We start from the raw sequence: 27,039 nt of genomic DNA on the forward strand, positions 1-27,039 counted from the left end.
CAAATCATTCCACCTCTCTTTCAGAACAGACGTAACTTTTATGTTTGCAGGTTTTGCAACCATGGGGTGGTCAACCCTCCTCCTGGAGAGCGATGGGATGTGCAAGTTTTTTTCCAGTCCTGCTTTAACACACCTGATTCAAGATCCTGATCAGCAGCTGATCAGCAGCTGATTAGAATTAGGTGTAAGAGCAGGGTTGGACTTGGAACTAAATCCTGCACAACCAGTAACTCTCCCAGGAAGATGGGGGTTTGCCATCCCTGGCACAGACGAAAATGTGAATGTTAATGCTACGACTGTCAGTGTGGGCTGTCTATTAATACCTAGAGGAACCAGCATGTGTTTAGCCAGAGGGCTGCACATTCACTTCTCCATACTGACTACCCACTTCCTGAGAGACAGAGAGAGAGAGGAAGCGTGGTCACACAGCACATGATTCTGACCCCACACTATGTGAAGACCTGTGTCTGCATTTCGTACCACTGTCTCCGAGCTGTGTATTTCTTTCTGTTTTCTGTGTGTGTGTGTGTGTGTGTGTGTGTGTGTGTGTGTGTGTGTGTGTGTGTGTGTGTGTGTGTGTGTGTGTGTGTGTGTGTGTGTGTGTGTGTGTGTGTGTGTGTGTGTCCTATCTCCACAGTGAGCTATTGAGGACTGAAAGGCGTCTCTCTCTCTCTGTCTGAGATGACGTGGCAGGTAATAGTCTCTGTCTCCTTAGTAGCAACATCAGTCCTGAGCATAGCCTTCTATAGCTCCAGACTATCACTGCTCTGGTGTGCTGGTGTCAACTCTGGGTATATGGCATTAGCGCTATCATTATCATCTGATTGCCTCTCACAATGATCAATTATATGACTGACCGACTGAGCATTCAGGCTGCTGAATACATCTTGTAAGTGGAGTGACGGTCATGGATTGAGATAGTTGTTGACTTTCTGTTGTAGTTTTTCTCAGACTCTCTCTCTCACTGTGTGTGTGTTGACTCTGAATGTTTGTGTGTCCGGTCAGCATTCCAGATCGTGGTACCGAGCAGTAGACAGATGGAGTAGTGTCTGTGATTAACCTTTCCAAGACTCTACCCATGGACAGACAGAGACGAGGCTCAGGTAATGACCAGCTCTATGCTCTAACAACACCTGAGCTGTGTTCGAATACCCATACTAACATACTGTATACTACATACTAAGGAGTGTATGTATTTTATTCCCCCTACCAGAGCTGGTTAGGCTGTTTTTGTGTTATCTAGAGCGTTGGTGACTAACTGTGCTGCTGGCAACAATTTAATTATGCTTTTTTGCCGACTTTTACTGACACCGGTCATATTCAATGGATGTTGAGCGTTTGTAAATTCATCAGTTATTCTGCACTCTGGCACACTCAGACACAAGTGCTCTGAAATCGGAGTAGAAGGCCGGAGCGAATTAACAATGACCATTGAGAACGCACAACAACTATACCACTTAGCTAAGGCAAGAATGACATATAGTTAATATACTGGCAAGTTGGATGTATTAGTAGCCAACTAACGTTAGGTAGCGAGCTAACATACCCGTACATACTGCTGTAATGATATGCTACGAGGATAACGAAGCTAACAAATTGTCAGCCAACGTAACGGATTTGAAAAAGTCATTACTTTATTGACACTGCTGAAAATGTTCTTAACATTTGTCATATTTACTTAAAGCAAAGAAATTGTATCCGCTCTCGCCGGACTTCGGCTGCATATTTTCTGCCATTTTCTTGAAATCTGAAAATGTTGTGAAGCCACGCCCATTTTCTGAAGAATTGTATTATGGGCCCTAAAAGCACAGAAATAGTGTCCACAGCTTGTATACTTCGTATTTTGGCGAATTTAGTACGACATCTGGTAACTTTTGGCATACTAACTCTATCCTTACTATAACCAATAAGCATATTACATACTCGATTTACATCACAAATAGTATGGTTAGTGCGGTTAGTATGAGTATTCGAAACACAGCTCTAGAGTGTTTGGTGTACACAGAATATGCTGTTCTAAAATGATACGGACAGCATTGGTAGTCTTTTCTTCCTTTTATTGTATGTATTTTCAATTGTCTGTACCTTTCCATAATGGGGTCCCCCGTCTGCGTTGCTGGCTTTTTGAGGGAGTCATGTGGAAAGAAAGTCTGGTTGCAGAAGGCTAGTGAATGGTTTACCTGAAAACAAGAGTAGAATAGTTTTACATACCTGGCTAGTAACCTGAAGTGGACTATGGCAAACTGTGAACATGTGTGTTTGTGCATGTGCTTGAGTGTGTGTGCGCCCGTCTGTGTCTGTCTGAATAATGCAGCAGCAGTAATATTAGAACTGAGCATGTGCAGGAGATGTCTATCCCTCGCTATACCTCTACATCCCTCTAAACATATACCTCTCTCTCTCTCTCTCTCTCTCTCTCTCTCTCTCTCTCTCTCTCTCTCTCTCTCTCTCTCTCTCTCTCTCTCTCTCTCTCTCTCTCTCTCTCTCTCTCTCTCTCTCTCTCTCTCTCTCTCTCTCTCTGTGAGGAGGAGAGTGGGCAGGGCTGTAAGGAGAATGGGCTAGTGAGACAGAAAGAGAACGGGAGAGATAAAGGGGAAGGAAGAGAGAGTGTAACTGGAAAGGAGAAAGAGAGGGAGAGTGGAAAGAGAGCCCGGAGGGTGCTTGCCCAGAAGGAGATTGGGTGGCAGTGAAGAGGAGAGATAGAGAAAGGGTGGTGCCTCAGTGAACAAGAAACAGGGTGAGGCAGCAGAGTGAGAGGAGAGAGCAGTGTGCGTGTGACTGAAGGGATCCAGACATGGGACTAGCACTGCAATGACAACCATGCTTAGCCCTAAAAACAGACAGACACGCAGGGGTAAGAACAATCTTTAATCTCTCCTCCCCTCTTTCTCTCTCTGCAGCATCTCAGCAGTATGCCGGTCTTGCTGTCTCACTCTCTCTGCGACTGTGATAGTAGCTGTGTCTCCATAATGCATGCAGCACACTTGATCTCTTAGTGTTTTGGCTGTGTGATAGTTTACTTCTGTATTTGGATGATATGATTATTGTATCTCCTTGGATGTGATAAAGACACTATCTGATGAGAGCTGTTCTTTCTTTTCCAGTCTCTGCTAGGCTCAATGAAGTTTATGGAATTGATAACAATTGATCAAGTATTCAGAATCCTTGACTTTTTCCACATTTTGTTACGTTAAAGCCTTATTCTAAAATTGATTAAAAAAAATATTGTCATCATCAATCTACACACGATACTCCATAATGACAAAGCAAAACAGGTTTTTAGCCACTCTTCAGTAAAAGGCACATGACAGCCCGCTTGGAGTTTCCCAAAGGGGGCCTAAAGACTCTCAGACCATGAGAAACAATATTCTCTGGTCTGATGAAACCAAGGTTGAAATTCTTTGGCCTGAATGCCAAGCGTCACGTCTGGAGGAAACCTGGCACCATCTCTACGGATTAGCATGGTGGTGGCAGCATCATGCTGTGGGGATGTTTTTCAGTGGCATGGATTGGAAGACTAGTCAGGATCGAGGGAAAGATGAACGGAGCAAAGTTCATCTTTGGACCTCAGACTGGGGCGACCTTTCACCTTCCAACAGGACAACGACCCTAAGCACACAGCCAAGACAACGCAGGAGTGGCTTCGGGACAAGTCTCGGAATGTTCTTGAGTGGCCTAAACAGAGCCTGGACTTGAACCCAAACAAATATATCTGGAGAGACCTGAAAATAGCTGTGCAGCAACGCTCCCCATACAACCTGACAGAGCTTAAGAGCATCTGCAGAGAAGAATGGGAGAAATTCCTCATATACAGGTGTGCCGAGCTTGTAGCGTCATACCCAAGAAGACTTGATGATGTAATCACTGCCAAAGGTGCTTTGTCATTATTGGGTATTTGGTGTAGATTGATGAGGGGGGGGAAACTATTTAATACATTTTAGAATAAGGCTGTAACGTAACAAAATGTGGAAAAAGTCAAGGGGTCTGAATACCTTGCGAAGACACTGTATCAAAATACACGTTCTAACACAGCGACCATGTTATTTTTGTGAAGCCCGTTTGATTTTTGAGTTCAGACATATAAAGTTTATATGTGAAAAATATTTCTAAGATCAATACTTTCAGTTTATCCAAATTCACTTCACTTGCGCAAAAGAAGGAAGCTCGCGCTGCTCATGCTAGCACATACGCAGATCAAATACACTTCTGTAACTCTGATTAAGGTGTTTACATAATCTTAATCATTAGAAAGATTGCTCAGAAAACCTCACGCCAATTAAGATAAGCGGAGAAGGGTGTTTTACATGACTAATGACATACTCGGGCCTGCAGCCATAATCAGTTTAATATCGAATCGTTAGTGTACATGTAAACGTACTCCTTGAAAATTATACACTGTCTCCTTAAGAGCATATGTGAGTGAATACATTGTTATGGACCTTGTATCTTCTAAAGAATCTATCCTTTTTCCTTTATTTCTGTGCCCCCAAATGTTTAGATATATTGGTAAAGTAACCAGGTTGTTAACTAGCTAGCTAATGAGGTAACATGACTGAACAAGGTGTAGCCTAAACAAATGCCTGTGAGTGGTTTTGGAACGAACCCTTTTGTTCCACCAGGCACTGTGGTAGGTAGATACATTATTTTTTTTACCAGCCAATACATTTATTTGCCATAATAACACCGGATTCGGATTTCTGAAACCGGTGGGACTGGTGTTTTGCTAGCAGTATTTCTGTACTGAATGCACAATAGCAGAGCTTGCAAAACAAAAGACCACCTGATTGTTACAAATGATCGTGATATCATATCATTCTACCAGTTAAGCCTACTTTGCAGTTAACATTTAATTTGGAAAGTTTTATGGGAAAGCCTTTAGAAATGACTGTTTCAGCATAACTAACTGGCTACACAAAGTGGTAGACACAGGTATTCCCATGTGTTACCTGTCAGAAAGTTGCAAAAAATGATTGCCAAGATAATCCACCCACCTGACAGGTGTGGCATATCAAGAAGCTGATTATACAGCATGATCATTATACAGGTGCACCTTGTGCTGGGGACAATAAAAGGCCACTCTAAAATGTGCAGTTTTCAGGGAGCAAAAATGTCCAACAGAGCTGTTGCCAGAGAATTGAATGTTCATGTCTCTACCATAAGCCGCCTCCAACGTTGTTTCAGAGAACTTGGCAGTACATCCAACCGGCCTCACAACCGCAGACCACGTGTAACCACGCCATCTCATGACCTCCACATCCGGCTTCTTCACCTGCGGGATCATATGAGCGTGGGGAGGGAGGTGCTCAGGATTATTTCTGTCTGTAATGAAGCCTTTTTGTGGGGGAAAACAAATTCTGATTGGCTGGGCCTGGCTCCCCAGTGGGAGGACCTGTTTCTTAAGTGGGTGGACCCATGGCTGTGCCCATGCCCAGTCATGTGGAATCCACAGATTAGGGCCTAATTAATTCATTTAAATTGACTGATTTCCTTCTATGAACTATAACTCAGTAAAATCTTTGAAATTGTTGCATGTTGCATTTATATTTTTGTTCAGTTTACAAATCACTGATGCATGCATTCTTTAAAGGTACAATGCAGCCATTTTTATCTCATTATCAAATAATTGCTATTTAACATTTAAGTACCTTACTGTGATTGCTTTCAATTAAAATACTAAAAAGAAACCAAAATAGCTTCTTAGCAAAGAGCAATTTCTCAAGCAAGAATTTTGCTAAGACTGTCTGGGAGTGGTCTGAGTGGCACTGGCGAACCGGACACCCCTGCAGCCTCCGCAAGGCGTGGGGCCCACGAGCTCTGGGAGCCCATGCTCCTGTCATCATTGTCTATTTTTTATATAAATAATTTTAACAGTAACCCTCCGAAAGGTTTTCATAAACCTTTTTTAATTTCCATATGTACTAGGAAGCTAAGTGTTTGTTTCTTGGGCTTGAAGAATGGGATCAAAGTGCCTCAGACCTTGAAAAAGAAATGATTGAACTGATTGAAAATAAGGGGATATTGTAGCGCTCTCAGTTCCATTACATTACACATAAGAGTCATTGGACAAAGGCGTCTTCTGTATGGGGGAGTTTTATTAAGAGCTGCAATGCTCGGTCTAAACATTAACACGTATCGTTTGCAGTACGGTTTTCGAAACATATCAGCGAGAAAATCATAAAAAAAAGGTTCAATTGATACACACGGCCATATTTCCATGGTACAGCGCTTGTTTGCGGAAAACAGACAGAAGACAGAGTGGACTACCTGTGCTAATTAGCTATCTGTGTCTCCGAACACCTGCGTGTAAATAAAAGACTGACTCCACAAATGTGTTGTCAGCTGCAACTGTGTTAAAACCAGTTAAAACAGTGTACAATAAGTGTGTATTTTACATTTGTGAAATTATTTTGACGTGATATGAAAGTAGAGTGATTTATGTTTCTAGAACCATACCCCAATTGAGAATCGATTCACGTTTAGACGGATTATTTGGCTGTTTTGGCTTCCAGAGCCAATTCACCCTTTAAACAGAACATGTAATGTCCTTGTTAAACTGGACAGAAAGGAGTGGTGCTTCAAATACAGCAGTTCTGGAACATCTTTAGTTCAGCCTCTTGCATTCACCTTAATTGCCAGCCTCAACAGGTTGCGGAAAGAGATTTACTGTAGGATTTTGGAAGCTCTGGGCAAAGGGTGGCTACTTTGAAAAATTCAAAATATATTTTCATTTGTTTCACACTTTTTTGGTTACTACATGATTCCATATGTCTTATTTCATCATTTTTATGTCTTCACTATTATTCTACAATATATTACAGAATATTATTTAGTTTATGTAAAGACAAGATTAAATCAAGAATAGTCTGATGGGTGACAATATTACCCTATCACTTGTACCTTTCCCCAGATCTGTGCCTCGACACAATCCTGTGTCTGAGCTCTATGGACAGTTCATTCAACCTCATGGCTTGGTTTTTGCTCTGACATGCACTGTCAACTGTGGGACCTTATATAGACAGGTGTGTGCCTTTCCAAATCATGTCCAATCAATTTAATTTACCACAGGTGGACTCCAATCAAGTTGTAGAAACGTCTCAAGGATGATCAATGGAAACAGGATGCACCTGAGCTCAATTTCGAGTCTCATAGCAAAGGGTCTGAATACTTAAGTAAATAAGGTATTTCAATTGTAGATTTTTTATACATTTGCAAAAATTTCTAAAAATATGTTTTCATTTTATCACTATGGGGTCTTGTGTGTAGATTGATGAGGATTTTTATTTCTTTAATCCATTTTAGAATAAGGCTGTAACGTAGCAAAATGTGGAAAAAGTCAAGGGGTCTGAATACTTTCCAAAGGCACCTTAGGTATAAAACACAGTTAAATCAAGTTTATGACTGCACTGGTCCTTTAATATTATTTACATGTAGCCTTTGAAGTGAATGAATCAGCACTCACTTTTTCAGAAACAACTGTAAAGTGAAGCCTATCATTACAACAGTTGTTATCTAGGTGATTTTCTTCCCAGGTCGCACAGCATTATATCTAGGAGCATGTGCAACCAAAATGGTCGCACTTTAGAGCCCTGGTTACGGATATGCATACATATGCATCTTACAGTCTACAATTCCACACTAGGGAGTTATAGTTATTGATTAATGAAAAATATGGTTGCTTGGCCCTCTTATCTCAGAAGGATATTTCTATATTTCAATAGAAGACGGAGCTGATCATAGTGTACTGTACATACTACGTCGAGATGTTGTATTTATTCCCGATGATGAATTGTAGTTGTGGCTTTGTGACATGTAGGACTTACTACTGCTGTATATCACAGCTTACTACTACTGTCAGGGCTAAAAGTGTCCATCACAACAGCTGAGTGATAAACATAGTTCCTCTCACACGGTACTAATAACTGACGCAGTAGACAGCTCCAGGCCTACAGGCAGGCAGACCTGCCCACAGCGTGACATACCTCATGCATGACTGGATGGACATGGATATGGAGGCAGTAAATCACAAGACTGAGACTAGGCACAGACTGTATGATGTACTACCACTTAACTCTTGCTCTTGTCGTTCATCCACTCACACTGCTATTTGAAGAAGGTTTTACTTGAAAAGATTGATCGGTGGTTATTTTACCTACCAAATGTGTCGTGAAATACACGTCATCTATTGCGATCGTGACTCTGCAAAATACAAGAGAGAGGTGGAGAGCGAGAGATGGAGAGAGAGAGCTCAGCCCTGAGCTGTCCTCAGCAGAAACAGGGATGCAATTAACAAGAAAAAGATAAATAATTTATTCTCTCTCTGTCTCCTCTTGCTCTCTCTCTCAGCCTGACACTGAGGTTTATCCGATACACCAGTGTCTGATGTGTAGTTTCTCTTTTAATCAGTTTGTTATGGTTGTTCTGAGCTGTTGGAGAGACAAATAGGACCTCTACAAGCATTTATATCTACGAAATTGGAGGGTTTTGCTTCAACTTTATTTCAACATACCTGATCCTATAATCATCTGCCCCATTGGCTGTATCAGGTGTGTTAGAGCAGGGTTAGAGCAAAAGCCTGGACAGTCAGTAGCTCTCCAGGATGGTTTTCAATTACTGATAATAGACCGGTCCAGGTAGTAATGGATAAATCAGCATGCGTGGCTCCATTGGCTCCATTGGCTCCATTGGCTGTATCAGGTGTGTTAGAGCAGGGTTAGAGCAAAAGCCTGGACAGTCAGTAGCTCTCCAGGATGGTTTTCAATTACTGATAATAGACCGGTCCAGGTAGTAATGGATAAATCAGCATGCGTGGCTCAGACTCTGGGATCAGCCTGCTCTCATATTATAGGGACCTCAGTGAATAGAGGTTAGGGATGCTCTAGCTGTGTGTGCCTTTGTACATGCATAGGTTATGTGTGTGTTCATCTCTGTGGAGAATGAACTACGATTCAGGTGTGTTAGAGCAGGGCTCCAGCAGCTGAGGGTTGTCCATCCCTGATAATAGACTGGTCCAGTTGATAATGAATAAATCATTATGCAGGGCTCAGACACTGGAATCCGACTGTTCTCATAGGGACCTCAGTGGAGAATGATTAGGGATCGTGTGTGCGTGCATCCGTGCGTGTGTTTGTCCGTATATAGGTTATATGTGTCTGTGTTCATGTTTCTCTCCCCTCCCCCGTCTCGAACTCCCCAGCCCGCTCTAAGAGCATGGTGCTGGGCCGCTGCAGTTCTCCTCTTGGCCAGGAGATGACGCTGAAGGCCGGCTGGCTGAAGAGACAGAGGAGCATCATGAGGAACTGGCAACTACGGTGGTTCGTTCTCCACACTGAAGCACTGTACTTCTATAAGGACCAGGATGAGACTAAACCTCAGGTATCCTACACTCTAGTTTAATGCACATACTCAGGACACTTTCAAGTCACTCTACATATATCAAGACTAAAGGAGACGATGGAGTCTATAATGTTTCGTGACATTTCTGTGATGTTTTTCATGCACAGCACGTCTTCCTTCCCTGTGCTTTAAGTGATTTCCATTTCAAACAGAGTTAATTAATGTTTCTGTTTGATTATAGCAAACCACACAATGCTCTACCTTTAATACTGTGTTCTCTCCTTTCTTTCTCTCTCTCTCTCTCTCTCTCTCTCTCTCTCTCTCTCTCTCTCTCTCTCTCTCTCTCTCTCTCTCTCTCTCTCTCAGGGATGCATCATTCTCCAGGGCAGTCAGGTCAGTGAGCTGTCGGCCAATCAGGATGAAGCTGGTCGCCACCTGTTTGAGATTGGTCCAGGTAAGAAACCATGGAGATCATCTAAACCCTCCCTCTGATGATACACTTCCTGGTTCAAATCAAATCAAATTGTATTCATCACATGCTTCGTAAACAACAGGAGTAAACTAACAGTGAAATGTTTACTTACAGGCCCTTCCCAACAATGCAGAGACAAAGAAAATAGAGAAACTATATAAAAGTAAAACACATAATAAAAGTAACAATAAATACACAAGTAATGTGTGGCTATATACACAGGCTATCAGTACCGAGTCGATGTGCAGGAGTATGCGGTAATTGAGGTAGATACAGTATGTACATAAAACTAGGAATAAAGTGACAGATAATAGACAGTAGCAGGAGCGTATGTGATGAGTCAAAAAAGTTAGTGCAAAAAGGGTCAATGCAGATAGTCTTGGTAGCTACAGATGAAGTCGTAAGTTTACATACACCTGAGCCAAATACATTTAAACTCAGTTTTTCACAATTTCTGACATGTGATCCTAGTAAAATTCCCTTTCTCAGTTAGGATCACCACTTTATTTTAAGAATGTGAAAAGTCAGAATAATAGTAGAGAGAATTATTTATTTCAGCTTCTATGTCTTTCATCACATTCCCAGTGGGTCAGAAGTTTACATACACTCAATTAGTATTTGGTAGCATTGCCTTTAAATTGTTTAACTTGGGTCAAACGTTTCAGGTAGCCTTCCACAAGCTTCCCACAATAAGTTGGGTGAATTTTGGCACATTCCTCATGACAAAGCTGGTGTAACTGAGTCAGGTTTGTAGGCCTCCTTGCTCGCACATGCTTTTTAAGTTCTGCACGCAAATTTTTTATGGGATTGAGGTCAGGGCTTTGTGATGGCCACTCCAATACCTTGACTTTGTTGTCCTTAAGCCATTTTGCCACAATTTTGGATGTGTGCTTGGGGTCATTGTCCATTTGGAAGACCCATTTGCAACCAAGCTTTAACTTCCTGACTGATGTCTTGAGATGTTGCTTCAATATATCCACATAATTTTCCTCACTCATGATGCCATCTATTTTGTGAAGTGTACCAGTCCCTCCTGCAGCAAAGCACCCCCACAACATGATGCTGCCACCCCCGTGCTTCACGGTTGGGATAGTGTTCTTCGGCTTGCAAGCCTCCCCCTTTTTCCTCCAAACATAACGATGGTCATTATGGCCAAACAGTTATATTTTTGTTTCATCAGACCTGAGGACATTTCGCCAAAAAGTACGGTCTTTGTCCCCATGTGCAATTGCAAACCGTAGTCTGGCTTTTTTATGGCGGTTTTGGAGCAGTGGCTTCTTCCTTGCTGAGCGGCCTTTCAGGTTACGTCGATATAGGACTCGTTTTACTGTTTCCTCCAGCATCTTCACAAGGTCCATTGCTGTTGTTCTGGGATTGATTTGCACTTTTCACACCAAAGTACGTTCATCTCTAGGAGACAGAACGCGTCTCCTTCCTGAGCGGTAGGACAGCTGCGTGGTCCCATGGTGATTATACATGCGTACTATTGTTTGTACAGATGAACGTGGTACCTTCAGGCATTTGGAAATTGCTCCCGAGGATGAACCAGACTTGTGGAGGTCTACAATAGTTTTTTCTGAGGTCTTGGCTGATTTCTTTTGATTTTCCCATGATGTCAAGCAAAGAGGCACTGAGTTTGAAGGTAGGCCTTGAAATACATCCACAGGTACACCTCCAATTGATTCAAATGATGTCAATTAGCCTATCAGAAGCTTCTAAAGCCATAATATTCTGGAATTTTCAAAACTGTTTAAAGTCACAGTCAACACAGTGTATGTAAACTTCTCTCAATCAATCAATCAATCAATTTTATTTTATATAGCCCTTCGTACATCAGCTAATATCTCGAAGTGCTGTACAGACACCCAGCCTAAAACCCCAAAACAGCTAGTAATGCAGGTGAAGAAGCACGGTGGCTAGGAAAAACTCCCTAGAAAGGCCAAAACCTAGGAAGAAACCTAGAGAGGAACCAGGCTATGAGGGGTGGCCAGTCCTCTTCTGGCTGTGCCGGGTGGAGATTATAACAGAACTATGCCAAGATGTTCAAAAATGTTCATAAGTGACAAGCATGGTCAAATAATAATCATGAATAATTTTCAGTTGGCTTTTCATAGCCGATCATCAAGAGTTGAAAAACAACAGGTCTGGGACAGGTGGCGGTTCCATAACCGCAGGCAGAACAGCTGAAACTGGAATAGCAGCAAGGCCAGGCGGACTGGGGACAGCAAGGAGTCACCACGGGCGGCAGTCCCGACGCATGGTCCTAGGGCCCAGGTCCTCCGAGAGAAAGAAAGAGAGAAGGAGAAAATTAGAGAGAGCCAAGATTTTCAAAATTTCCATAAATGACAAGCATGGTCAAATAATAATCAGGAATAAATCTCAGTTGGCTTTTCATAGCCGATCATTAAGAGTTGAAAACAGCAGGTCTGGGACAGGTAGGGGTTCCATAACCGCAGGCAGAACAGTTGAAACTGGAATAGCAGCAAGGCCAGGCGGACTGGGGACAGCAAGGAGTCACCACGGCCGGTAGTCCCGACGTATGGTCCTAGGGCTCAGGTCCTCCGAGAGAAAGAAAGAGAGAAGGAGAAAATTAGAGAGAGCCAAGATTTTCAAAATGTTCATAAATGACAAGCATGGTCAAATAATAATCAGGAATAAATCTCAGTTGGCTTTTCATAGCCGATCATTAAGAGTTGAAAACAGCAGGTCTGGGACAGGTAGTGGTTCCGTAACCGGAGGCAGAACAGTTGAAACTGGAATAGCAGCAAGGCCAGGCGGACTGGGGACAGCAAGGTGTCATCATGCCCGGTAGTCCTGACGTATGGTCCTAGGGCTCAGGTTCTCAGAGAGAAAGAGAGAACGAGAGAATTAGAGAGAGCATACTTAAATTCACACAGGACACTGGATAAGACAGGAGAAGTACTCCAGGTAACCAACTGACCCTAGCCCCCCGACACAAACTACTGCAGCATAAATACTGGAGGCTGAGACAGGAGCGGTCAGGAGACACTGTGGCCCCATCCGAAGAAACCCCCGGACAGGGCCAAATAGGAAGGATATAACCCCACCCACTTTGCCAAAGCACAGCCCCCGCACCACTAGAGGGAAATCCTCAACCACCAACTTACAATCCTGAGACAAGGCCGAGTATAGCCCACAAAGGTCTCCACCACAGCACAAACCAAGGGGGGGCGCCAACCCAGACAGGAAGATCACGTCAGTAACTCAACCCACTCAAGTGACGCACCCCTCCTAGGGACGGCATGAAAGAGCACCAGCAAGCCAGTGACTCAGCCCCTGTAACAGGGTTAGAGGCAGAGAATCCCAGTGGAGAGAGGGGAACCGGCCTGGCAGAGACAGCAAGGGCGGTTCGTTGCTCCAGAGCCTTTCCGTTCACCTTCACAAACGAGTTTTAATGACTCCAACCTAAGTGTATGTAAACTTCCAACTTCAACTGTATATACAGTATTTTATAGCATCTATTGCATCTTGCATATGCCGCTCTGTCATTGCTCATCCATATATGTACATGTATATATTCTTATTCCATTCCTTTACTTAGATTTGTGTGTATTAGGTAAATGTTGTGGAATTGTTAGATTACATGTTAGATATTGCGGCCCTATCGGAACTAGAACTAGGAACTGGAACTAGGAACCAGAACTAGGAACCAGAACTAGAACTCACTATTGCTATTTTACTGCTGCTCTTTAATTACTTGTTACTTTAATCTCTTATTCTTTTCCGTATTTTTTTTAAACCGCATTGTTGGTTAGCGGCTTGTAAGTAAGCATTTCACTGTCGTATTCGGCGCATGTGACTAATAAAATTTGATTTGATTTTAGAAGCACAAGAATTTCTCTACACTCGCAATATCATCTGCTAACCATGTGTATGTGACCAATAAAATTTGATTTGATTTGAGCTAGTTGGATGGTTAACTAGTTTCTCTAATGAAAAACTATAGAGCTTACATTTTTTTCGTCGGCCATCGTCCCTAATGCTACTTCACCATTAAACCGTTTTTCAGGGGAAACGGAACATAGGTTGAAAATACTGTACCCCTGAAACCCAGATGTTAGTGTTTTCTGGCGACTCATAGGCTACTTCCTTACTTTGCCTTTCACCGTCAAAATCCGATTGGAGAGCAGTCAAGCTGTGATCGGTCCAGAAACCTGATGAATTGCGTTTCAGTAAAATGCTACAGGCTATGTTCATTACCTAGAATTAAAGTAAACGATTGCAGTTGCGATATTTTTGGGTGTGAGATGAGAAATCCATGTGGGGATGCAATGCATTTGTGAGAACGCCGTAACTTCTGAGTTTAGTAAGTATCTGCAAAACAACAACAAAAACTATCTCTGTTCTAGAATTCATATTTTGCAATAATGTTCTGATCACTCAAAGTGACACTTGCAAGTGCAACTCAAGTTTAATTTGCGTGACCCCTGCTGCCTGCCCGCTCGTGGGACCCGTCCGCTGCTCGCTCAACCACATTCTGCGCTCTCGACTGGCCTTTGTGCTTGTGGAACCCATCCTCTGCGCTCTCGACTCAGTGTTTGCTTGCTCAATTATGTCTGATCTTGCTCGACAGCGCCATCTCGCACGTGCTCGACTTTAGAGATCCATTTGACACCATACATATAGACAGACAGGACTGAACATGCCCTGTAGTATCTAGGGGCTCCTGAGTGGCGCAGCGGTCTAAGGCACTGCATCTCAGTGCTAGAGGCGTCGCTGCAAACCCTGGTTCGATTCCGGGCTGTATCACAACAGGCCGTGATCAGGAGTCCCATAGGGCGGCCCACAATTGTCCCAGTGTAGTCCGGGTTAGGGGAGGCAGGGGTAGGCCATCATTGCAAATAAGAATTTGTTCTTAACTGACTTGCCTAGTTAATAAATAAAGGTTAAATAAAAAAATATATAATAATAGATTGATATTAGGAGCAGAATATCTTATATTTTAGTAATTTAGCAGATGCTCTTATCCAGAGCGTGCATTCATCTTAAGATAGCTTGGTGGGACAACCCCATATCACAGCATAGAAAGTAAATTTTTCAGTAGAGTCAGAGCTAGTGCTGGTTGTTTTTTTTTTGGGGGGGGGGTTGTGGTGAAGAGGAGGTTGGGTGGCAGAGGAGAGTGCTCGGGTTGGGGTGTAGGGTTTGACCATAGCCTGAAGGTAGGGAGGGGCAGTTCCTCTTGCTATTCCGTATGCATGCACCATGGTCTTGTAGTGGATCCAAGCTTCGACTGGAAGCCAGTGGGACTTGGGAAGGTTGAAAACCAGGCGGGCTGCAGTGTTCTGGATAAGTGGCAGAGGCCTGATGGCACAAGCGGGAAGCCCAGCCAACAGCGAGTTGCAGTAGTCCATATGGGAGAGAACAAGTGCCTGGATTAGGACCTGCGCCGCTTCCTGTGTGAGATAGGGTCATACTCTACAGATGTTGTAGAGCATGAACCTGCAGGAGCGGGTCACTGCTTTGATGTTTGCAGAGAACGACAGGGTGTTGTCCAGGGTCACACCAAGGTTATTTGCACTCTGGGAGGGCGACACTATGGAGAGGTCTTTGAGTGGCAGGCCTTCCCCGGGAGGAACAGCAGTTCCGTCTTGTCGAGTTTGAGCTTGAGGTGGTGGGCCGACATCCAAGTTGAGATATCTGCCAGGCACGCAGAGATGCATGTCGCCACCTGGGTGTCAGAAGGGGGGAAGGAGAAAAGTAGGTGAGTGTCATCCGCATAGCAATGATTGGAGAGACCATGTGAGGATATGACGGAGCCTAGTGACTTGGTGTATAGAGAGAAGAAGAGAGGGCCTAGAATTGAGGCTGGGAGACACCAGTAGTGAGAGTACGTGGTGCAGACACAGATCCTCTCCACGTCACCTGGTAGGAGTGGCCTGCCAGGTAGGATGCAATCCAAGAGTGTGCAGAGCCTGAGACGCCCATCCCTGAGAGGGTGGAGGGGAGGATCTGATGGTTCACAATGTCACTGGCATAAGTTGCACCACCAACATCTAGTGGTCTGCTCAGAAAAATACAAAGATTAGCGCAACTGTTAAAGGCTCTTTGTATGGCACATAAGCACAGAGCATTGCATGATGACACTGACAATACCAATGACAACGTACTATGTAGATGGCATCCGTGCTAAAGACAAGCACTGTGCTCATGAAGACATCAACAGTGCACTCTGCATATAGTTACCAATGACAATGTACTACGCATACAGAATCAATTTCCACCTGCCATACTTGATGCTAGTGGGTCCTGCGTTGTTTCTAAATCCCCTCAGAGACTGAAGAGTAAGTGTTTAAATGTACACTGTTGGTGCCATGTCGGTTGCTCACACAGGTTGTGCGTGTGTGTGTGTGTGTTTGCAGGAGGCAGTGGAGAGAAGGATCGTTCAGGTCTGAGCGAGTCTTTCCTGTTGATGGCTAAGTCTCAGAGTGACATGGAGGAATGGGTCAGAGCCATACGGAGAGCTATATGGGCCCCGCTAGGAGGAGGTAACACACACAAACACACACACACACACACACATGCTCATACACATACTCACACACAAATACACACACAGACACACACGCACAGAAAACACACACATACTCACACACAGACACACACGCACAGAAAACACACACATACTCACACACAAATACACACACAGACACACACGCACAGAAAACCCACACATACTCACACACAAATACACACACAGACACACACGCACAGAAAACCCACACATACTCACACACAAATACACACACAGACACACACGCACAGAAAACACACACAAACACGTAACGTCCTGTAAGAGCCAGTTGATTGTGTGTGTGTGTGTGTGTTCTTGGAATCTGGGTGTCATTGCTCTAGGTATTTTTGGGCAGCATTTAGAGGAGACAATGCAGTGTGAGAGTGGGTGTGGCAGCAGCAGCAAGCCTCTGGTGCCTCTGCTGGTGCAGCAGTGTGTGTGTTTTATACACCAGCACGGCCTAACGGAGGAGGGGCTGTTCAGAATGCCTGGACAAACCAATCACGTACGAGAGCTGCAGGATGCCTTTAACTGCGGGGAGAAACCACTGTTTGGCAGGTAGAAGTACTTTCCCTTTACATCCCTTTTCCTTTACAGGTCACAGAATAACACAATGTAAAACACAACCTATTGGGGGGCTCTCGAGTGGCGCAGCGGTCTAAGGCACTGCATCTCAGTGCTAGAGGCGTCACTACAGACTCTGGTTCGATTCCAGGCTGTATCACAACCGGCTGTGATTGGGGGTCCCAAAGAGCTGCGCATAATTGGCCCAGCGTCGTCCGGGTTAGGGTTTCGCCGGGGAAGGCAGTCATTGTAAATAAGAATTTGTCCTTAACTGACTTGCCTAGTTAAATAAAGGTTTAATTTTTTTTTTTACAAAAACACAACACAGACAGGTAGATGAGCTCTATTGTAAATCAGTCATAATTCTTATGTTTAACAGTAACACTGATGTCCACACGGTGGCGTCCCTGCTGAAGCTGTACCTCAGAGAGCTGCCAGAGCCTGTGGTGCCTTTCAACAAATACACAGAGTTCCTCTCCACTGCTCAGCTCCTGGCCAAGGACCAGGAGGAGGTGTGTGTGTGTGTGTGTGTGTGTGTGTGTGTGTGTGTGTGTGTGTGTGTGTGTGTGTGTGTGTGTGTGTGTGTGTGTGTGTGTGTGTGTGTGTGTGTGTGTGTGTGTGTGCGCACACGTGACACATGTGCCCCTTTTCAAAGTAGTAATGCTCTCATTCAAACCCTAATGAATAATGATATTGGGACTTTCTCTTTTTGAAGGGGATCCTTGAGCTGGGCAGGCAGTTGAAGAGTCTTCCTCAGGTCAACTACAACCTCCTCAGCTACATCTGCAGGTAAAAATATGCTCTACCAGACGGTTGAGTTGCCCATTAAAGAAATGCTATTAAGTCTAAGCTAGTGATAATGGGCAATAAAGACATATTTTTATGGGATTTTCTTTGTCTGTGCAAATATAATAAATTTAAAAAATTAATATCATTATTTACTGTCTGCCTGTTATCTTCAATATGTTTCATAATATCATTCCGTACATGTCATTAAAATGTAAATGCATACATTTACATGCATTTGAATATTCAGATTTTGACACACAAATGTAGCATATTTTATTAATATTTCATATCCTTATCTTCCATTATAAGTAAATTAAGCAGACATAATGTAAATTAATGTATATTTTTTGTTATTATTTAAAAAGTATATTCAAATTCCAATACAGTTTACTCTAATTGGGCAGCTCAACCTGCTGGTTGAGATGTTTGCCCTGTGTTATCTATCAAAGTTTAAGTCATGTAAACAAAAATGATTCATTTATGGCCTATATATAGTGAGGCTAAATACACATATTTTGCAGAACAATAATTTTTCTGTTTTTTTTTTTTTCTTGGTGTGCCAGTTAAAGGGTTAAAGACATCATCTAACACTAGAAATAGATGTTTAATGGCATCGACAGGCAGCTGAGACAGCAGAATGAGGCAGATCACACAGACCGTGGCAACAGCATGACTCACCACCACTTCTCATACTGTATCTGTCTCAGGTTGAATCATACCGAACATACAAGAGTTGAGATATTCAGACAGTCTTGGAGGAAATAAAATGTTGCTTCAGGGGGCTATTTATATTTCTATATTATTCTTATATTATTATTTTTGTGCGTGCATATATGCGTGTGTGTGCTTGCATGTGTGCATGTGTGTATGTGCACTACAGATTCCTAGATGAGGTCCAGTCCCACTCAAGTCAGAACAAGATGAGTGTTCAGAACCTGGCCACTGTGTTCGGACCCAACATCTTCCGACCCAAGATGGAGGACCCACAAATCATGATGGAGGGTAGATACCAGCACATTTTTCTCTGTGATGACACGTGCTATGAGCAATCTAACCATAACATTTCACATAGAGGGGATTTGTTCAAGTTGAAACTTTTATTTTACAATATCAGTGAGAAGGAGGCATTGTTTAACCAGAGTTTAAAGCCAATATATGTCATGTATTTCTCAGCCAACCAGCAGCCCTGCCACTTTTTTGCTATAATCTGTGGGATGAGGCTGGAGAAAGCATTTTCATTGCCTGGTGTTAGGTTCTGAACAAACTGAGTAAAAACTCTAGGAAAAAACAACTAGGAAAAGCTGAAACCAAGTTTATTCACCCACTGCGTCAAACAGCTGCAAAGACAAAGATATGTTTACACCAGCACATATATTTATACCCTCCTACTAGGAATATTCAACTTCTTGCACATCTAGACAGCCAATAAATACTTTGTTGCTAGTCAGGAACTTAAGTAGTTCCTCTCAATGATGTAGTCATGGCCCTGCCTCATGCTAGAACCTTCGTGGGCATGGAAATACATGTGTGTGGGATAGGACTGTTCCTTCTCACTTCATCTGACCTGACCTCGGGCCGAATTCCTTGATCCTCCCTAATCCACGGCTGTCCTAATTTATCAGTGACTGAAACCCTTTGCCTCCCTCCTTAGGAGCCATGAGATTGAACAATATCATGTTTTGACAGAATGCAAACTTTCTGCACTCCCCCCTCCTCACGCAGTAACTTTCTATACACCTAGTTCTTATCCCCCCTCCATGGACCCCAACATATACATGTAAAGTAATCAATAAGTTCTAGTATGGAAACATGAAAAAATATATATTTCAAGCTAGAATCCCACACTGGAAAAGGGGTACATACAAATCCTCTAAATAACGATTTGCTTTTTTATTGCACCCTGCAGGCAGTTCCCAGGTGCAGCACCTGATGACTGTACTGATCAGTGAACACTCTCGTCTGTACCAGGGGCAGGCAGAGACTCCCAGGCAGGACCAATCTGCCCCTCCTCCAACTCCCTGTCCCCGGATCCCCTCGATTCAGCGCTGCAGTGTGGAATGGAACTCACAGGAGGACATCCCGCCCCCCAACCCCGCCAAGGACTATCCATCCCTGGGACAGACCCCTACCACCCCAAGTCAGGAACCACTTCAACCCCTCCCGACCTCCACAGTGTCCTCTCTTGACACTGACCACCCTGGATCAACCCCCAAGGAAAGAACAGAGGGGGATTCTGAGGGAATGAATGGCGGAAGAACAGAAGAAAAGACGGAGAGGAAGAGTGAAGGAAAGAGCCAAATAAAGGTCTCGGGTGGTAGTGGCGCAGACCTCGGTCCCAGTAAGCAGTCCAAAAGCCAGTCTTCATGGAGGTCCTCTTTGAAGGGCAGGTCCGGGTCAGGGGGGGTAAGGGGGAAGTTGGGGGGGTCAGCAGTTGATGTGTCGACAGTCACCGGAGGCCACTGGCTGATGAATGGCCTGACGTCCTTCCGGAGTCACCGGCGGACCGCTTCGACCGGCGAACGACTCAAAGAGTCCTCGCTTTGCCTGAAAGAGACACATATAGACTCTCCGCTAGACTCATATACTGAGTCCTCTTTGTTGCTAAAAGACTCTTCACACTCCCAAAGAAGCACCCTGAAAGACTCAGCTCCTTTACATATAGACTCCTCCTGTTCTACTATAGTCTCCTCCTATCCCAAAATAAAGCCCTCCCTATCTGTCAGAAACTCCCCCCATTCCAACAGGCTCTCGACCTATGACAACGTTATTGTCACTCCCTGCAGTCTGAGCTTGCCAATTGGCAGCCCCTCCCCCTGGACCTCTTGTGAGATCCCGTTGGCTGAATCTACAGGAATTGAGCACGACACACTGATTTCTGGTTTAGGGTCAGGGCAGGCTGTGGCGGGGTCCTCGATGGCTGGGGGCAGTAGCTCTCCTCTAGAACTGTGTGTGAGCAGCGCTGAGGGTGACTCTGGGGATGATATCACAGGTCAGAGGTCAGGGGTCAATGAGGGTCTGTTCAGCCTGGAGACAGAGTTGAAGGAGGAGCTAAGGAGACAGAGGATCAGCTATGAGACACGCATACACAAGTAAGAACTAGCTTGTGTTCTTGTTGATATGGCAATGTTATGTTGTGGTGTTTGTGTATATGTGAGTGTGTGCACGTACATGCATGCGTGCACATCCACGCGTGTGTGTCTGCTGTACTCTCTAGCCTCTCTCTCTTTCTGTTCTCAGATTAGAGGATTCGTGTTCAGGTCTTCGTCTCCAGTCTGGTCGTTTAGAAGAGGATCTAGGCCAGGAGAAGAAGAAGTTATTCATGATGGAGATCCGACTGGGGAACTCGGAACACGCAAGGCAAGATGCTGAGAGCCGGAATGTTCTCCTGCAGAAAGAGATGGAAGAGTTATTTGCTACACTGGGGAACCTGACCACTGGCACAGATACCAGCTAGACCTGAGCAGACAGCGTTAGCCCACCGAGCAAAAGCCTACCCGCTGGGCACAAACTGGATGACTCACTGTTGTTTCAACATAATACGTCAACGTATAGCGACATGGAATTTATGTGGGAAATACATTAGATTTGGGAAAAAGTAACGAACGTAAAATGTGGTTTGGGTGAAATTTCAAACACAGGATTATGTCATCATGGTAACCAGATGTCAACATAGACAAACCTTGTATAAAATATGTTGAACTTGTACCTTTAAGAAAACATCAGATCTTCAACCTTATATCCACAATCAAAAAAATAACTATAGGCTGGGCAGCACCTCCTACTGGATAATTTATCTATGACTACCCTTTGGTCTACCATCCAGGGTTTTAACCAGGCCCTGCGTAACTATGATAGTTGTCACTGACTATCACCAATGTGCTATTGCGAGAATGATTGTTGAGAGATCTCCACTTATTCCACAAACTGGAATTAAAGCCAGACTAAATCAGTGGCACAGATGGAACTATCCAAGCAGAAGACACATCTCCTTCAAATGTTGATATTTGGTTGTGTTGACAAACAAACACAATTCAATGTCACTTTTGAAATACTATAAATAGCCAATAAACTTGTCGACAAATGATATGTTGGATTCACTTCTCCAACTCAACCAAAAATACAAGTTAAAGAATGGGATTAAGCCAGTGGCTCAGATGCAACTATCCAAGAAGTAGATACATCTCCTAACACAATTCAATATGGGCCCGATTCAGACTTAGGAAAGGCGTACACACTTTTCAGTAGTTCCTATTCAGACTTAACTTATGCAGGTGCATAACGGGCTTTGCAGGTGTGGTTCCCTTGCACGCTCAGAATAAATGTAATTCAACTGCTGAAAACCCTCCCACTTGCTAGCTAACAGATTTTCTTGTGGAGTTTTCATTGAATAGGGTTTTCAGTACCTTACCCCTTTAAATTAGGTGTACCTTTTCATTTTCATTTTCTCAACAGACTCACTATTCAGAGCCCTTGGCTTTTTCCACATTTTGTTACGTTACAGCCTTATTCTAAAATTGATTAAATTGTTTTTTTTCCCCTCATCAGTCTACACACAATATCCCATAATGACAAGGCAAAAACTGTTTTTTTTGTGCGAATTTATATATATATAAAAAAATAAAGGAAATATCACTTTTACATAAGTATTCAGACCCTTTACTCAGTACTTTGTTGAAGCACCTTTTGCAGCGATTACAGCATCAATTATTATTCGGTATGACGCTACAAACTTGGCACACTTGTATTTGGGGAGATTCTCCCATTCTTCTCTGCAGATCCTCTCAAGCTCTGTCAGGTTGGATGGGGAGAGCTATTTTCAGGTCTCTCCAGAGATGTTTGATCAGGTTCAAGTCCGGGCTCTGGCTGGGCAACTCAGGGATATTCAGAGACTTGTCCCGAAGACCCTCCTGTATTGTCTTGAATGTGTACTTAGGCTCTGAGGTCCTGAGCGCTCTGGAGCAGGTTTTCATCAAGGATCTCTCTGTACTTTGCTCTGTTCATCTTTGCCTCGATCCTGACTAGTCTCCCAGACACTTTCGCTGAAAAACATCACCACACCATGATGCTGCCACCCCCATGGGATGGTGCCAGGTTTTCTCCAGACGTGACGCTTGGCAATCAGGCCAAAGAGTTCAATCTTGGTTTCATCAGACCAGAGAATCTTGTTTATCTTGGTCTGACAGTCTTTAGGTGCCTTTTGGCAAACTCCAAGCGGGCTGTCGTGCCTTTTAATGAGGAGTGGCTACCATCTGGCCACTCTACCATAAAGGCCTGATTGGTGGAGTGCTGCAGAGATGGTTATCCTTATGGAAGGTTCTCCCATCTCCACAGAAGAATTCTAGAGCTCTGTCAGAGTGACCATCGCGTTCTTGGTCACCTCCCTGACCAAAGCCCTTCTCCCCCGATTGATCAGTTTGGCCGGGTGGCCAGCTCTAGGAAGAGTCTTGGTGGTTCCAAACTTCTTCCATTTAAGGATGATGGAGGCCACTGTGTTCTTGGGGACCTTCAATGCTGCAGAATTTTTTTGGTAATCTTCCCCAGATCTGTGCCTCGACACAATCCTGTCTCTGAGCTCTACAGACAATTCCTTCGACCTCATGGCTTGGTTTTTGCTCTGACATGCACTGTCAACTGTGGGACTGTATATAGACAGGTGTGTGCCTTTCCAAATCATGTCCAATCAGTTGAATTTACCACAGGTGGACTCCAATCAAGTTGTAGAAACATCTCAAGGATGATCAATGGAAACAGGATGCACCTGAGCTCAATTTCGAGTCTCATAGCAAAGGGTCTGATTACTTATGTAAATAAGGTATTTCTGCTTTTTATATTTTATAAATGTGCAAAAATGTTTGTTTTTTTATGTTTTCGCTTTGTCGTTATGGGTTATTGTGTGTAGATTGCTGAGGATTCTTTTTTTTTGCATTTAGAATCAGGCTGAAACTTAACACAATGTGGAAAAAAGTCAAGAGGTCTGAATACTTTGCGAAGGCACTGTATGTAGACAACGGTTCAGAAAATTAGAGATAATTTAATGAAAGCCATGTAAATACACACATATGTCTCATTTTCAGCATCTATTGGTATATTTAAAAATGCTCTGATCTTGTATTATTTAGGGTTAGGAAATTAATTATGAATAAAATAAAATAAAATAAAAACTGGTTTATGCGCAAAATAATGGTGAATAAAACAATAGAAAATATTCCCACGTGAAAACCTCTCACATGTAAACATTTTAATTGGTAGTTTCATGTGAAAAACGTTTACATGTGATTGTTTTTCACGTGAACTTGCAATTCCACATGTGAAAGGGAGAATTTAATGTGAAAGTTTTTCATATTTGAAACTGCAAATTAGATTTGTTTTACATGTGATTTGTTTGCAATTTGCAATTCCACATGTGAAAGTGAAAATCTAATTTGCAGTTTCATGTAGAAAACTCCACATTTACTCCAATGTTTGTAAACAAAGTAAATGTAAACAAACCATATATAACCTAAAAACATGCTTTAAACTATAATATTGATATCATGGAGTTCTTGCAGCCATAGTGTAGTCTATGGATTTGAGAGCAGTTGCATTTCTCCAGCCCCAGGCCTTAAATTTTTTTGCGAAACAAAGGTAGGGATCACACTTAGTTCATGATTAAATTAAGGATTGCCGCTTTAAACACCTTTAATAGATTAGTAGTGTTATTATATGGTCCAATCCTTTAGTGATTGAGTTACTTTTGTGCCATTAGTATCAAGCAAAACTTCTTTTTAATGCGAGAGCAATAAATTGTAAATGGATGCAAAAAATGTGTTTTCAGGTAAAACATTTTTGATAACGCAATTAAATAAAACATCTCCCTCTTTCCTGCAATTTTCCCTATCTTTGATTGTTAACCTGGCCTTTTTTCCAGTTGCAAGTTTTAGCACATTAATTCCAGCAACATAGCACCCTGCATCACACTTCTGGTTTGCTGCTGAAGCGAAGTACGGTTTGTCCTGTTCGGTCCCTGGATGTAGCTGGAAGTGGTGTCCGAAATCCAAGTCAGACTCGTGAACATTTCACATGTAAAACAAATAAATAAAAGTTATATGTGATTTTGTTCATGTGTGTCTGAAAACCAAGCTTTTTTCACATGCTTTATTTCATGTTTTGTTTTAAGGGTTGGAAGGTGAGAAAAGTGTACAATTGGGGTTAAACAGTAGTCCTATAAATATACCCTAATAATCCTCACTAATCATGGAACTGTGATAACGTTCTTGTAACACCAGGTGAAAGTGTTTTGCACCCTAAAAGAAACATTGTAGAAATCATACACACAACTGGACAGTTTTTGTGTTTTGCAAACCTATCTTGTTCCCATAGGCGTGTACTATCTATGACAGCCTCGGCAGTTAGCTACCACTTTTGTGATGTCCTTACAATGTTCTCACCTGCCATATAGAAAACTCCCTGAGCCACAGAAAGACTGAATTACTGCAACGCACAGCCCCACAAACACCTTGAAAACTACTCGTTCCCATAGGCGTGTACTATCTATGACAGCCTCAAATCAAATCAAGTTTATTTTATATAGCCCTTCGTACATCAGCTAATATCTCGAAGTGCTGTACAGAAACCCAGCCTAAAACCCCAAACAGCAAGCAATGCAGGTGTAGAAGCACGGTGGCTAGGAAAAACTCTCTAGAAAGGCCAAAACCTAGGAAGAAACCTAGAGAGGAACCAGGCTATGAGGGGTGGCCAGTCCTCTTCTGGCTGTGCCGGGTGGAGATTGCCTCAGCAGTTAGCTACCAAAAGCTCAGCAGCTTTTGCCTCAGCAGTTAGCTACCAAAAGCTGGCAGACATGTTTACATTTGGTTACATTTGGTTCGTGTTATTTAGATGGAAAACGTGAGCTAAATACTGTAGCTCTATAACTAGCTAACGTTAGCATAGAGGAAGTAATCTAGCCCTTTCACTTACCCAGTTCACTTCCATGGCAGTGATTTTTTTTTTTAAGTGCAAAAACAGCAAATAACGTTCTGTTTCCATGCGCTTAACTCGGGTCGGGAATTCCCCCCTATTACTTTTGTAATACAGTATAGCCTAAAGTTAAGTCTATTTTATAAACTAATGTAAAATTCATCCTTAAAATGTGACCCACCATCTCTTTTCTGTCTTATGTTCTAAAATTTGATTATTTTTTTTTTTTTACATTGGATAAAAGTAAAGACTGACATTTAAAATGGCATATCATTCACTGTAGTTGGAGGAAACATGGGGAAGTAATGATGCTTTAAAAGTTTATACATTTATAATCTCATTTAGGATTAAAAAAAACATTCAAAAATGTTGCTGTGATTTTCACACTTGCTCTACATTAATCCTTGGGTAACATATAAACAGAAAGGCATACTTTCACCTAAATGCACTCTCTGAACATTGTCACATTAACAAACATAAAATCGCTTATTGTTGTATAATAAAGAACCTTTCACATTGAACAGCTACAGTACTGTTCTTTGTTTACCACCATTTATGCACGCTCACAACCTCTAAAGCTTTACACCAACCCATCTCTTCACTTTGGAACACGTGACTGTGGCCATGTGCTAAATCAGTGAGGTAGTGCTTAAAAAAAATAAAGGAAAGATTTCAAACATAAAATACTTTATTAACTAGGTAGTAGCCTACAATAACAGTACCAGTCAAAAGTTTGGACACACCTACTCATTCCAGGTTTTTCCTTATTTTTACTATTTTGTACATTGTAGAATAATAGTGAAAACATCAAAACTATGAAATAACACATATAGAATCATGTAGTAGCCAAAAAAAGTGTTAAACATTTGTATTTAAGATTCTTCAAAGTAGGCACACTTTGCCTTGATGACAGCTTTGCACACGCTTGGCATTCTCTCAACCAGCTTCATGAGGTAGTCACCTGGAATGCATTTCAATTAACAGGTGTGCCTAAAGAACACCAATAAGAAGAAGAGACTTGCTTGGGCCAAGAAACACGAGCAATGGACATTAGACTGGTGGAGATTTGTTCTTTGGTTTGATGAGTCCAAATTTGAGACTTTTGTTTCAAACTGCCGTGTCTTTGTGAGATGCAGAGCAGGTGAACGGATGATCTCTGCATGTGTTGTTTCCACCGTGAATCATGGAAGAGATGGTGTGATGGTGTGGGGTTGCTTTGCTGGTGGCACTGTCTGTGATATATTTAGAATTCAAGGCACACTTAACCAACATGGCTGCCACAGCATTCTGCCGCGATACGCCATCCCATCTGGTTTGCGCTTAGAGGGACTATCATTTGTTTTTCAACAGGACAATGACCCAACACACCTCCAGGCTGTGTAAGGGCTATTTG

General features: G+C 42.8%; 1 protein-coding gene and 1 long non-coding RNA gene across 6 annotated transcripts; one reads left to right on the forward strand and one right to left on the reverse strand.

Annotated features, from left to right (window-relative positions):
- The first annotated feature begins 234 nt into the window (after window positions 1–234).
- LOC139562247 (rho GTPase-activating protein 22-like) lies at window positions 235–24,788 on the forward strand. Of its 5 annotated transcripts, none has more exons than XM_071379757.1 (11): window positions 235–693; window positions 1,006–1,103; window positions 9,194–9,372; window positions 9,700–9,787; window positions 16,186–16,311; window positions 16,679–16,895; window positions 17,281–17,413; window positions 17,617–17,690; window positions 18,571–18,692; window positions 19,597–20,779; window positions 20,928–24,788. In XM_071379757.1, the coding sequence occupies exons 2-11, from the start codon at window positions 1,079–1,081 to the stop codon at window positions 21,142–21,144; spliced, it is 2,364 nt and encodes a 787-aa protein (XP_071235858.1). In that variant the 5' UTR covers window positions 235–693; window positions 1,006–1,078; the 3' UTR covers window positions 21,145–24,788. The 5 variants fall into 5 exon arrangements, 4 of the variants coding, with proteins under 4 accessions (XP_071235858.1, XP_071235857.1, XP_071235859.1 ...); XM_071379756.1 differs by lacking the exon at window positions 235–693 and adding an exon at window positions 704–889; XR_011672327.1 differs by lacking the exons at window positions 235–693; window positions 1,006–1,103 and adding an exon at window positions 2,536–2,854 and having other exon boundaries at window positions 20,928–22,184; window positions 22,236–24,788.
- Window positions 11,597–13,194, reverse strand: LOC139562248 (uncharacterized). The gene is made up of 2 exons (XR_011672329.1): window positions 12,934–13,194; window positions 11,597–12,646 (listed from the first exon to the last, which is right to left on the reverse strand). It is a non-coding gene; the product is annotated as an uncharacterized lncRNA (long non-coding RNA).
- Window positions 24,789–27,039: the final 2,251 nt, after the last annotated feature.

The sequence above is a fragment of the Salvelinus alpinus genome, chromosome 32 (genome assembly GCF_045679555.1).
Source record: "Salvelinus alpinus chromosome 32, SLU_Salpinus.1, whole genome shotgun sequence".
Taxonomy (NCBI): Eukaryota; Metazoa; Chordata; class Actinopteri; order Salmoniformes; family Salmonidae; genus Salvelinus; species Salvelinus alpinus.